The sequence below is a fragment of the Phalacrocorax aristotelis genome, chromosome 6, assembly GCF_949628215.1.
Source record: "Phalacrocorax aristotelis chromosome 6, bGulAri2.1, whole genome shotgun sequence".
Classification (NCBI taxonomy): Eukaryota; Metazoa; Chordata; class Aves; order Suliformes; family Phalacrocoracidae; genus Phalacrocorax; species Phalacrocorax aristotelis.
In genome coordinates, this window is record NC_134281.1 from 32,576,677 (window position 1) to 32,590,384 (window position 13,708).

General features: G+C 58.8%; 1 protein-coding gene across 1 annotated transcript; it reads left to right on the plus strand.

Annotated features, from left to right (window-relative positions):
• Nucleotides 1–2,741: 2,741 nt before the first annotated feature.
• Nucleotides 2,742–4,242, plus strand: IER5 (immediate early response 5). Its single transcript, XM_075096942.1, has one exon. It carries the CDS (start codon nt 2,818–2,820, stop codon nt 3,550–3,552), a length of 735 nt encoding a protein of 244 aa, XP_074953043.1. The 5' UTR covers nt 2,742–2,817; the 3' UTR covers nt 3,553–4,242.
• Nucleotides 4,243–13,708: the final 9,466 nt, after the last annotated feature.

Below are 13,708 nucleotides of genomic sequence, written 5' to 3' on the forward strand. Positions count from 1 at the left end.
GGGGAACACCAGCTGCGTCGCCCACCAGTGGGGGCTGGCTCCGGGTGCAGGCGGGAGCCCAGGGCTGGCAGGCAGACAGACAGACAACAAAGCCACCCCAGGCGCTGACCTCAGAAGCTGCCATGTGACTCTGCCTCAAACTTACTAAAGCATGACATCAGCCTGGGAGGGAAAGGCAGGGCCACCACCAAAATACTGCCTGGCTTAAACGGGCTGCCTGTGTGCTGCCGGGACGGCCTTTGCCTGCACTGCTGCCCATCCTCTCCTCCCACCAGCCTCTTGCATGGCCACCCCTGGGAAAGCAAACCCCTCCCCCATCCCTTTGCAAAGGGCACGAAAAGCAGGCAGGGGCATGGCAGACGTCAAGGCAGGGCTTTGTTGCCCTGGGAATAACCTGTGCCGACAGTTGTGCCTGACACTGGGCAAGGTGTTGGTGGGTGAAACCAGTGGTACCAGGTAGTAGCTCTGCTGTCTGACAGTGTGCATCTCTGCTCCTCCCTGCCGGTTCTCAAAGTCCCTTCTCTGAGCACTACGAGGGATGGGGGGCTGCTCGGTACCTGTCCCCATCATGCTTATCCCTGTCCAGGGTTGGGGAGAAGCTGCCAGCCCACCCCGTCCTAGGCAGGGTAGGTAGCCAAAACCTAGTGACCAGAGAGAAATGGTGCCTCATGCCATTGGGGTGAGGTGGTGAGTGGCAGAACAGGTCGGTCAGCTCGGATCCAGGCATCTTTACTCAGCAGAGCTCTCGTGCCCTGTCTCCTCCACCCACGTTCGTTTTTTTCCAGCTGGTGGGTTGGCTTTGCGCTGCTGTTCTTCATCCACATCTGAGTTGGGAATATACCCAGCTGAGATGTATCAAACCTGGCGTTATCTTTCTAACAGGGGTCACCTCTGTGGAGGATGCAGGTGCCCGGATCCCACCAACAGCAGTCCCAGAGCAACATGCCTGGTGATGCACCAGCCACTTTGGAGGGGCACAGCTGAACACCATGCTGTGGCGGGGGTACTGGTGGCAGGCAGACGTGCCAGCTGCGGGCAAGAAGGCGTGACTGCAGTCCCAAACATCTGAGCCCAGACCTGCCCAGGCTGGTTAGACTGACCCGAGGGCTTAGGCCAGGGTGTTGCCGGCCCTCTGAGGCGTGGGAAGCAGGTTTGGCGGGTCTGGAAACCCTTGGTTCCCACCGCTGGGGCTCGCGTCCCTCTGGCCTCCCACGCCAGGGGTGGAGAGGGACAGCCCCAGTCTCTGCAGCTGGGAAAGGCTCGCCCTGGCACGGGCAGGGGGAAAGCTGGGACTGGCTGTTTTGGGTAATGTTTTGGCTGTGCAGTTGAGCATGCCCCCGTCTAGTCATTTAATATGGAGCGTGGCAGTTTGTGCAAGAGGAGGTGGACATTTTGAGGTGTCAACTCCCTGGTTGACATGCTGTTGTGTTCAACATCCAGAAAGTGGCATTTGAGGTTTTCCAGTTGTGCTTGAGTGGGAGGAAAACATGCCTTTGGTCTGAGTGTGGAGTTTTTTTGGGGGGAGGGTTCCTGCTGTGTCCCACTGTCTTGATGTGGCTGAATTTTCACCTGGTTTTTGCTACTACTGTGGCTAGCCACCCCCTCGTTCTTCCGGCAAGCCAGGACGCAGTGGCAGATCCTACCAATAAAATATCACGAGAGGCTGTGGCATTCCTTTTGGGGTCTGAGTGGATGAATCTCTTGGGAAAAGGAGGGATGGAAGCGAGTTGTCATGTGTCAGCTGGGAACGGAAACTGATACTCCAGGGCGGCACGTTGAACTTCCTTAATTTGGGGCCCTTTCACTTTTTGCGTCCTTGCAGATGGTGGTTGCTCCTCGGTGGAAGAAGGAAGGTCCCCACTCAAAGCCCCGAAACACCCCCCCAAGGTTTCTCGGAGGCTTCCCTGGCGCCTGGAGCTGTGTCTGGGGGGGGTGGGTTGTCCCCTGCAGACCCCAGCCACCCAGCTGGCCCTGGCAATGGGGTTCACAGCTACGGCAGAGTGACGTTTTGGGTCCCAAACAAAATGCTCCAGGCTGCCAAGATCCCCATCATCCCTGGAGATGCTGGTGGCCCATTGTCCTCCCCCATCCTCCCTCATAGCCCTTCCCACCGCGATTGTGGATCTTCCTCTCCTGTCCTGGGCTTTCTGCAAGCTTCGCCGATGGACCCCTGGAGCAGATCTCCACCGGGCAGCTGGGCAGGAATAGCTTTCTGCTCAATGTCAGGGCAGATTTTCCTTGAAGTACTCAAAGGTGCGCTTCCTCCAGCTGACATCAACACCAGTTCCTTCCCTAACACGACAAGATGTCAGAAACCAGTGCTGAAACTGGGGGAAACATTTCTGACCTGCACAAAACAGGGGTTGCTCTCGGTTTGGATTTTTTTTTCCCCCAGAATTGTTTCGATTGTTTTGGCCAATATTCCCACTGCCGCCTGTTGGTCTGATCAAGCCAATGTGGAGCGCAGTGAAGCTGGGGTGCTGGTAAACCTGGGGTGCTGCTCGCTGTCCTGCCCACTCTCCCCCGGCCTCTGCCGAAGCTAGTAGGGCTCACCAAGGCCCGTGCGCCGGCGTTGCCGCTTTAAGAGCCCTCTCCGCGGGGCGAGCGTTCGAACCCGCTCCCCTGCCTCCCCATTGGCCGGTGCGGGCGCGCGGGGGCCAGCCGGCGGTTGGAGCGCCCTGATTGGCCGGGGCGGCTGGGGTATAAAAGGCGGACGGGCGCGTGGGTTCTCCTCAGTCGACGGCGGGAAGAGGCACGCCGGAGCGGCGGGTGGGTGGGTGGAGGCGGCAGGCGCGGCGTTCGACCCTGTTTCCCCTCATGGAGTTCAAGCTGGAGGCGCACCGCATCGTCAGCATCTCGCTGGGCAAGATCTACAGCGCGCGGGGTCAGCGCGGCGGCCTCAAGCTCCACAAGAACCTTTTGGTATCGTTAGTGCTGCGCAGCGCCCGGCAGGTTTACCTCAGCGAACCGGGCTGCCCTCCCGAGCCGCCCCCCGCCTCCTGCGGGCCTAACGAAGAGGATCCGCCGCCCTGCGGCAACGCCTGGGCGGCCGGCGAGCCACCGCCGCCGCCACCCCCGCAGGACGAGGCGGCTAGGGGCGGCCCACAGATGCCCGGCGCGGACTGCGAGGGTTCCCGGTCGCGGCGCTGTTGCTGCGGATGTTGCTGCTGCGGCGAGGCGGCCTGCGCCACCGCAGGAACCGCGACGCCCCCGCCGCCCCACTGCCCCCGCAAGCGGAGCGCCGGCGAGCGGGGCCACGCCGGCTCCCCGGTGAAGAAGCCCCGCCGCGAGGTGGAGGAGGAGCCGCCGCCACCACCGGGTGAGCAGGAGGACATGGAGACAGGCAACGTGGCCAGCCTCATCAGCATCTTCGGTTCCAGCTTCTCGGGACTGCTCAGCAAAGAGCCCAAGGGCCGGCGGCGGGCGCCCCTTGAGGGCGGCGAGGCTGAGGCGACGCCCGCCGAGGCGGCGGCAGAGCCGGGACAGATCTGCTGCGACGAGCCGGTGCTGCGGACCCTTAACCCCTGGAGCACGGCTATCGTGGCCTTCTGAGGCACCGGCCGCAGAGACTTTCCCTCCGCCGCCGGGAGGGGGAGGGGGGGCCCGGCGCATGGACGGGCAGCCGGACCGAGAGGTGACACCCCCACTTCCTCCCTCCCTTCCTCCTCCGCCTCCCGCAGCGCCGGCCCGGCGGAGGAGGGCCCCCGCCGCAACGGACTGGGCGGGCAGCGCCGCGTGGCTCCGGCGCCGGTGAGTCCCGGCGCCCTGCCCCGCCGCACGGGAAGGACGGCGGGGCGGCAGCACTTCCCCCGGGTCCCCTGCGCCGGCACCCGCCCTGCCCCGGGCGCGCCCCGGCCCGCCCGGAATTCCCCTTCTCGGCCGGGCCGGCCCCCGGGGGAGGCTCCCCGGCTGCCGCCGACACGGGGGGTACTCCCAGAGGGTAATATTTTAAGGTTGGAAAGTATTAAGTTTATTAAATAAAGTCTCTATTTTGGAAAGGTTTAGGTCAGAACTATTACATGGTGCTTTTTAAAAGTGTTTATTGAGAGAAATGAAGTTTACAGACGGTCTGATGGCAAGTCCGTGAGCCTGTTCCTTAGGCTTGGTAACTCCCGGTCTTTGTTGTATAAAGGCTGGGCGCTCCCATAGGGATTTTTGTACAGCGTTCTTCAGTGATGTTATCTTGTTTTGTATAAAATGTAATTCTACGTGTACAACACGTATTAAATATTTTCAACTGCACGAGCCTAGTCCCTGTTTTTGCCCCTGCTTGGCTTTGGGGGGGAGGAGGGCCGCGGGGAGCCGGGCAGGCACAGCCAGGGTGTGGTTGCTGCATGTCTGTGGCTGGATCCGCCCTGCCTTGCCAGAGGCGTGGGGTGGGTTAGAGTCCAGCTCCTCTGGGAGCCGGGAAGCAAGGAAACTTCTGTCAGGGCGACTGGAGTCCTTCCCAGGGTCTTCCAGGTGCTCTGGCTGCAGCCTCTTCCTGGGGCCACAGCTGCTGTGGCATTTGAGGTCTTACTCAGAAAGTACCTAATGTGCAGAGTCACTCTTGTCTGTGGGTGGAAAGCGGTTGCTAAATCCCAGAAGAGCAGCTGCATGTGTCCCAGCCCTGCGGCATGGCCGGGTGGAGGGCTGGCCTCTGGCTTTGCCTGCTCAAAGGTCTGGGCTGGGGCTCTGCGAGCAGATCCTTACTGCACACAGGCTGTGCTTGCTGCTGCTCTGCCGGAGATATTTTTCAGTGTGCCTGTTTGCTGTTACTTGCAAAATAGTTAAAATGAATATCAGGGGGGTGGGTTTCTTTCATTATCAGTACAACTATAACTGGGTTAGAGTTCCTGCTCTTAGGGGTGGGGAGAAAAATTTGGCCTCTACTTCACAGTGACTGCGGAGTGTCCCGAGGCGCTGTAATTAGACTGAACTGGGGAACTCTTTTCCTGTTTCTTGCTGGGAGATTCACTAGAGCCTTCTCTGCTCCTAATTAATGAACTTTTCAAGTGAGGATTGCATCTCTGGCGAGTCAAGGAAGATATTTGCAAGCTGTGAAACACAGCCTGTGATATCTGGCCGAACCTTGGGGGCCTGGCTTGGGTGGGAGAGCTGGGGAGCGGCGTGGGAGATAAGCAGTGACCAACTTCACGAGAGCTTTCTGCTCTCTGCTTTCTCTGGCCCAGCAGAATAAGCACTGTGTTGGGGGGCGCTGGGGTTTTACACCTTGTTTCTATGAGAACTGGAAGTGTTGGGCTTGGTCCTCCTGAAGCGCTGGGAGGGCAATGAGGGGAGGACTTGCTATAGGGGAGAAGCTGCCTGGGCTGGGGTGGCTTAGAGGGAGCTCTGCTAGTTTGTGTGCGAGTTGGTAGCTTCCTATTATGTAAAAGCGAAAGTCCTGCTGTCTTAATTTTCCCAATAATTGCACATAATAGTGACATACAATTTTAGTCTGGTAGAGAACACCGAGGAAATTGCATGTGATGAGACATTTCTTTCCACTTGATGACCTTTGGGAGGTGATGGGAAGGGCCTGGCCCTGCTTCACGAGTGCCCTCCAGGAGAAGCCTGCAGTCCAACAGCGTGGCTGTTGGATGGGGGATGGTCACCTTGGGACCTCTCCTGTAAGAGGAGAGCACCAGGAGGAGGTGGGTGGCTGCCAAGGACTTGCACTCCAGCTCTCCTCTGGCTCCCTTGCAGAAGAGACACCCTGCTCTGAGGGCGCAGGTTGCCCTCATGGGTCAGAAGCCAGGCTGGGGCATGGAAACAGCCTCCTGCTCCTGTATGAGCATGGCTTCCTTCTCAAGGCAGGGGAAGGGGGGGCTTCCGTCCTGCCTCCCATTTGCCAACAGTGTCTCCGTAGAAGCAGGTGGTTTTGCCAGGCCCTGCAGTAGTCTCCTGAGTGCCAAAATGGGATGGGGGTACTCCTGCTCTTGACTGTCATGGAATTGATCAGGAGCCTCTTGGCGTATCTAAAGGTTTTCTGGGCACCCAACTGCTGGAAGAGCATCTGGGCCATTTGGTTCATGAAGCCCTGGTGTCCCTGTGTGGACAAGACCTACCTTTCCTTTGGCAGAGATTACCGGCAGTGCTTGTATCTGTTCTATCTTCCAGAGAGGAGTTGTGCAACACCTTAATTGCTGTTGGCCTTTGAAAATATGGCAAAGACTACCCGGAGATGCCAACGCAGCTCCCTCTGGCTGCGTGACCTCTCCACAGAGGTATCCGGGTGAGCGAGTTCTCACTTACCAGGTGATAACCACGGTGCCGTGTACCCGAAAGATCCGGTCCAGCTCCATCGGCTGCTGGAGCTGTCTCTGCTGTGCCAACAGGTGCCTCGCTTGTTGCAATGGCTGTGTTTTTGTAATGTGTGGGGTTTGCTCCCTGGGATGTGCATGTCCCGTGGAGCCGCAGGTGGCGGCTGCTGCTGAGGGGGCTGGAAAAAGCGACCGAAACAAGATAGCTGCCAGTGAGATTTGGCTTGTTGTAGAGGGGTCTGCGCCTCTACTGGAAAATGACTCTCAAATCAAAAAACACCCGTAATCACGATGCCACCTTACTTTTGGAATCAACTTTTCTGTTCTTTGTTTTGTGTCCTCCCCCTCCAAGTGTCCTTTTTTTTATTCCTATAAACACTTTTACCTAAACAGGGTTTGTTATCCTTAATTCATCTGTTCCAGCATGCTGCTTTGATCCCTGGACGCCTCCTTCCACTCATGGGGGCTGCCTTTCGACTGGGGCAGAGGTGAGGGATGGTATGGGATGGCTGAGCAAGGAATGAGCTTGAGGAGAGACTAATGACCCAAACCTGCTGCCTGGGCCAACGCTAGCAGAGGGAAGAGAAGTGCATAAATAAGCCAGATAAAAATAAAAACTTCCATTGCTTGGAAGAGAGGGTGACTCCTATGGAAACTACCTCACGGGGTCGAGGAGGATATGACTTAATGGCAAGGTGGCAGGAGCTTCACCTTCTTATAATAGCAATGAGCTGTTGGAAGTGCTTGCCTGGGCTGCTTCCCCCATCCCAGCTCTGATTAAGTCCCGTGAGAGCCTGGGAGAAGAGCAGCACTGGGAAAATCCTGTAGCGCAGCCGGAGGGTGGGGTAGATGCTGGCAGAGGGAGCCAGGAGTGTGGTGGCCAGGCAGCCTGGACGATGCTCAGGGAGGGGGGCGAGCAGCAGGCTTTCACTTTTCTCCTGCTATAATCGGCAAGGAGCGATTGCTGGTTGCAGCTGGGTGGATGAGCTGTGGCTTGCATCAGGGATACCTTCTGGAGAGAGGGAATGATTTAGAAAGGGTTCTTGCCAATAAGGGAGTGTTAATGGTGTGAATCATCTCTGCCTTTAAAGGCATGGGCGTATGTCTGGCCTAGGACGGGCGCCAGCCAGAGGTTGGAGGAAGCCTGTGGGGCTGGGAGGCAAAGGGCAGTGAGGGGCCGAGGCTCGCAGGAGGCTCCGGATTTTGCTCCAGATGCTCTTGCTCCCTCCTGGCCTGATGCGACCTGGCTTTACCCCCCCGTCCCTCCTCTCCTGGGGCAGGGGAAGGGCGGGAAGGCACTGCGCACTCATTGCTGCAGCATCCTGTGTCAGCGCTCAGGAATCCGGCGAGCTGCTGGGAGGGCGGAGGGAGGCAGGCAGGCCAGCGCCGCAGGGCTGCGCGCCTGCTGGGGCCTCTCGCCACCTGGGGAGCTGGGGGGCACTGGAGCTGCCCTGGAGGGGAAGGGCGATACTTTGCCCAGGGCAGGGTTTCTGGGGGAAGGAGAGGGGGATAAGTACTGTGGACAGTACTCCTTGCTTAGATGATGGCTCAAAAAGCTGGTTAGAGGCGCGTCTGGATGCCCCCCAGCCCTTGCGCCACTGGGGGGCCTGTGTCTGTCTCCAATGGACTGTGCTTGCCAGCGACGCTCTGCCAGTATATATTTAGGGTGGGTGGAGGGAGCTCCCTCTGGTCCCCAGCAGGCTGGGCAAGGCGAGGGTTGCACGGGGCATTTGCCGGGGGGCAGGGCTCGTCCTTGCCGCTCTCCCCAGGAGGGGGCAGGCTCGGTGTTTTCCTGGGCAGGGTGCTCCCAGCCGGGGGGTGGGGAGCTGGGCGGTGAGGAGAGGGAAGACGGTGAAGCTTGCTGGCAGGGCTGAGCCTGCCAGCAAGGCTCGTGGGAAACCCTGGGATCCAAGGAGCATCCAAGCGCCTTTGTGAGGCTGGAGCGGGGCAGAGGGAGGGGTTGGCACTGAGAGAGGACAGCTGGAAGGTGCCTGGAGCTGCCTTGGCACAAAGGGACCCCAACGAAGGAGAGCTATTCCAGGCCAGCACGGGTCCCAGAGGCAGGGTCAGGCGAGCTCCGGGACACAGGGTCAAACACAAACAACGCTTCTCCTAGTCTTCTGATTGTGATTTCTGCTCCTGAAATGCAAACCCTGCAGGGCCTCCCCTCCCCTCCTTCTCTCCAGCTGGGCGAAGGCTGGCCTGGCTGTGGTAATGAAATGCAGAGCTGCTTGGGAGAGCCAGAGGAGGGGAAGAAAAGGCTCTGTTTGAGGTTTTGTGCCTCTGGTTTCCTCTGGCCCTCTCTCCCAGTGGGGTGATTTATTGGTGATGGAGCCTGGGGAGAGGGGGAGGGAAGAGCTTGGAGCTGCAGGCAAATAGTCATCATGTATTTCCTAAGCACTCATGCAAGGTAGAGGGGAAAATGGAACAAGAGGAAGGTAAACTGCCTGGGCAGGAGCCACAGAGTGTTATTTACTAGAGCTGAGCTCTCCTGAGCTTGTCCCAGTTGCTCCAAGGTGGTGTTTAGCACTCTGCACACCAAAGGACTGGCTTTGTGGTGGATGTGCTCTCCCTCCATCCTGGCTTCCCTGCCAGCCAGGCAATGGGGTGCTGAGACCTGCCCGCAGGCAGCAGCTCTGCCACTGGCTCTACTGGCCCAGCCCAGCCTGCAGGGCTTGCCTCTGGTGCAGGCAAGGGAGGACGAGGGGGATGGTTCGTCTTTTTTTGCTTTTCTGCAGCTGTGGGAAGCTAGCCAGGCCTTTCCCAGAAAGGCGGAGAAGTGGAGGTACTGGGTGCCGCTGACCTGTTTTTGGGCACTGGAGGGGGGCAGCTGTGTAGCTGGAGGCACTGCCAGGCTGCGACCTGTCTGGCTGCAGATATATTTGCTGCCTGCAGCTACACCAGCTCAGCCGGGCCTTTCCCTTAAGCCAAGCTTTGGGCTCTTCCACGTTGCTCTGGCACCGCCAGCAGCAGGCTCTCCCTCCCATGTGGGATTCTCTGGAGTGTTGCCGTGTTGCAGGGTGACTGCCTGCTTGGGAGAAGCAGGCAGGGCTGCCTGTTCACGCTCGCTTCTCTGGTTGGGAGCTTGTGTGGTTTCCTAGGGGGAAGGTCTCCTCCTCCTCCTCCTTGCCTCTGCTGACAGCATCTGACCTCAGCTGTTGTCCCTGGTGGTGCAGGGGATTAATCTGAGCCTCGGGACAGGTTGAGGCATGTCCAAGGCAGAGGAGAGCTTCGTGTGTACAGACACAGAGGAAGGAACAAAAACAATTCCCAGGGAAATATTTTCCTGCTGCTTTTCCTGGCAGCGAGCAAAGCGTGAGGAAAAGATCTCGCTATAAATTGCTCGCAGGAGCCTTGAGTCCCAGATCCACTTTCCCTTGGCCTCCAGCACCCCGTGAAGCTTAGCCTCCCCCCAGACCTACATGGGAAAGGCCGCAAAGGGTGCTTAGCCCCCAACCTGCTGCTGAGCATCCCCAGGCTCTGCTCAACTGAGGCATCACCTCTGATACCTGCTGCCCACCAAGCTGTGGAGTGCACAGAGCCAATTTGGAGCATTTGAAAAGCAATGGGAAACCTCCCCACCCCGGAGAAGCAAGGCAGGGTCTGCCGGTGGACTCTGCCCTTTACCTGCTCTGGCCTTGGCTGCCCTCCTCCTCCTCCTGTGGCTGTTTGCTTTGGCAAGCCCTGGGGTTCGCCCCGCCAGCAAAGCCCTGTGGACCCGGGTGAGGCGGAGTGGGAGGGGAAGCTGGAGGCGCGGGGCAGAGAGAGCACCCATGGGAAAAGGAGAACAGGGAGGGAAATGGAGAAGTAGGTGGCCAGCTGCACAGATGGGGCACACTAGCCCTGCTGCCAAGGGCAGGAAGGACGTGGCTAGCTCGGAAATCTGGAAAGTGGCTTGGGAAAGACAGGAAAGGGGAGCAAGGGCAGGAAGGAGGGAGGGTGTCTGGAATGGGGTGCAGAGGTGGGAGCCCCAGTACCATGCCGGGTTTGGTCTGTGGGAGGCCCATGGGTGCCTGCTTCCCTCACTCGTGGTCTAGGGGGTCAGGCATGCTGTGGTGCCCTGCTCCCCTCCCCAAGCAAACAGAAGGATGTGGGCAGCTTGGCATGGGCAGCCAGGCAGTAGTGCCTCCCCCCACGCCACCCCTCACAGAGCAGGTGTTTCAGCTGGATTGTGGCTGGAGCATCGCTAGAAAAGGGAGGGAGGAAGCAGCAGTTTCAGCAGCAGGAGTCAGAGAGATGCCCACCAGTTCCTGGTCACCAAATGCAGACACCAAATCCTCCTGCTCTGCCCTTTAAACCTGCTACAGCCATCTGGTGCAGTTCCCTTCCCGGTGACCCTGGGCCTGGGCACCCACTGCTCCATGGGTGCCTTCTTTGCCAGGAGAGCTGCTCCGAGTCAGAGCCTGCTTTGTAAACCCCCAATGACCTCTTCATGCTCAGTTCCCCAGGTTTTGTCCTGCAAACCCAGGCACCAAGCAGCACAGACAGGTGGGCTTTTCCAGCACATGCAGTCATCCATCCCAGCTCCCTCCATCCCATGGTGTGCCAAGGGTGGTGGGAGAGTGGGGTGGTGGAAGCACCAAGCCAGGAGCCAGAGTGGGAGGCAGGTTTGCCCCTGTGGCACAGTGCTGGGGGTACTAAGCATCCCTGCTTTGCACGGCTGGGTGGAGGGGAGCTGCGGGAGCAGCGTGGTGTTATGTCTCCATGGCAATGTTGCCGATATTTTTCAAGGTAGGAGAAATTTATGTGTTTTTTCACCCAGCACCAGCCCAGGGCAGTGTTTTATAGGAGCCAGAGTGCAATAAGCAGCCGCAGTGCTGCGGGGATGGGGGATGTGTGAGGGGCAGCGGGCCACCCTTACCTCTCTGGGGCAAGGGTGAATCCCCCAGACCCCAATCTCTCCCTCGAACCAGCAGGGCTGAGCACGTTGGCAGCTCCCAGGGCAAGGGTGCAGGGCAGGCAAGGGAGGGCAGAGCTCACTCGGGCAGATGGCTGCTGCCTGTTTGCAGCCCTGCTTGCTCCAGGGGGGATATTTGACCCCATGGGCCCTTGGCCTGGTGGAAAGGCTGGGACGAGCTGCATCTGCAGGAAGGCAGGAGGGATGGAAGGATGGACAGGGGAGGGAACCGGGTCTTTTCTTCCCTTTTCTCCAGTGTCGGGGAGAGCTGCAAAACGCTTGCTAGTGTTTTCAAGCTGGGATTTACCTTGTGCAGGGCTGGCAGGGCCACACTCCCCTTCCTGGCTCTGGCACTCGACAAGGGCTGACAGCAGCACCCTTCAGCAAACAGCCTGTGCCACTTGCTTAATCACTGTGGGCGGTGAGTGGCCCTGCCCTGTGGCTTTTGTATTAATGGAAAGCAAATGTCAGTGGGATGTAAACACCAGCCGGAAGGCCCTGGGTAAAAGCCCCACTGGGTATTCATGGCATCGCTCTCCCATCCTTTCCCAGAGTGTGGCTCCGTCTCCAAAGGGTGGTGCTGGTGAGGCCATGCTGCCTTCCAGGGCAAATTTCTTCCTGCCTTATTTTTGATGAGATTTTCTAGGGAGAATTGATGCATTTTGTGCTAAAAAGCCAATTTTTGTGGAGGTGGCCTCCCTCGAGGTGGCCTCCCTCACACCTCCCACTCGCCCTTGTCCCCCTCTTTGGGCAGGGCCCTGTGTGCGCTGGCCTCACTGAACCTCCCTCCCTGGAAAGGGCAATGGGGTGAGCGTTAGCCTTCAGCTCAGGAGAGTGTGACGTGATGTCCCTGGTCGGTGGCCAGGCAGGGAGGGACTGGCCGCCCTGGGTTCAGAGCGGTGGCACAGGGCTGATTGGCACTGGGAGAGCACCAGGAGACGCTTTCCTGGGTGGGGGTGTCATATCTGAGCATGAGGGAGGGCTGTTAAAAATAAACAGGGTGACAAGTGGCAGGAGGAAGGAGCCACCTCCTGTGTCCCCACAGCCCTTCCTGGGGAAGGGGGAGTGGCCGTAAGGCAGCATGTGCTGCCTGGTGAGCTGAGCCCAGAGCCAGCGGCAGAGCTGGGCTCTGATCCCAACCCCACCGTGGTGGCGAGATCACCTCCTGTCCTAGGTCACCCCAGCACATTGCACCCCTGGTCACAGCCTGATCCCTCCTTCTCAGCTCACAGTAGAAGCCTGGCAGTCCCGGTGATGGATGTGTGCTGGAAAAATATCACCTTCAAAGGCTGGCAAAATCAAAGGAGGAAAACTTACTGTTTTCAAGGCACCTCTTGGCTTTTCCCAGCACAGATGGGTGCTTGGGGAGTGCTGGCGATGCCACAGCAGAGCCTGGTGCCATCCCAGTGGCTGGAGCCCTCCAGCCACGCTTGCTGGGTGGGGACACTGCACTTTCCGATGTCCCACATTGGGACATAGCGGTCCCCCTCTGCCAGATGGCATTGGTGAGGGGCATCAGGTTGGCTGCTGTCAGAGGATGGGCAAATGCGAGGCCAGTCCCTCCTGCAGAGCAGGAACATGCTGCCAGAAATGAGGTGTCAGGCAGTGAAGAAGTTTGGGTCCCCCCGTGCCACCTCCACTGGCTCAGAGGCTGACGGCAGGGCAGCTCGACTCCCTGGGGGACCTGAGCTGGGAGCCAGCACTGTTTTGCACCCATGGGAGTGTGACCCCCCATCTCTGGAGCTGTGGAGGTCCCAGTGCTGCGGCCAGGAAGAACTGCCTGTGTCCTGTCCCTGCATAGCTTTCCATGTGGGGAGAAGTTCTGGAGCACCGGGAGGAGGTAGGGAGGGCGGCCACGTGCTCAGCTGTGGCTCACTCCAGCACTCTTTTTGGAGCGCAACCCTGGGGGGGAAATCAGCTGGCACACAAAGGCAGCCGCTGTGTCCCCCCGTGGCTCCCTGCCTGGTCGCATGTTGCTTCTTGTTAGATCAGGGCGTAGGAGGCTAGAAGTGACCTTGAGAGATGGCATGCCGCTCCAGCTCTCAAGCAAGCCTGGAGATCACCTGGTGACGGATGGGCCAGGACTCAGTCGCCATGAGATTAAGGGGCTGCCCTACCCCAAACCAGTGCATCTGTTCAGATAGGGGGGTTTTGTGTCTGTAAGGGCTGGTGAGAGGACACGCTCATGGCTGGCTTGGCAGGACGGAATGTGCTTGTTGTGGTTTAGCCCCAGTCAGCAGCCAAGCACCACGCAGCCGCTCGCTCACTCCCCCATGGTGGGACGGGGGAGAGAATTGGAAGAGTAAAAGCGAGGCAACTCATGGGTTGAGATAAAGACAGTTTAACAGGTAAAGCAAAAACTGCGCGCAGAAGCAAAGCAAAACAAGGAATTCATTCACTGCTTCCCATGGGCAGGCAGGTGCTCAGCCATCTCCAGGAAAGCAGGGCTCCATCGCACGTAACGGTTACTTGGGAAGACAAGCACCATTACTACAAATGTCCCTCCCTTCCTTCTTCTTCCCCAGCTTTATATACTGAGCATGACGTCATATGGTATGAATATCCCTTT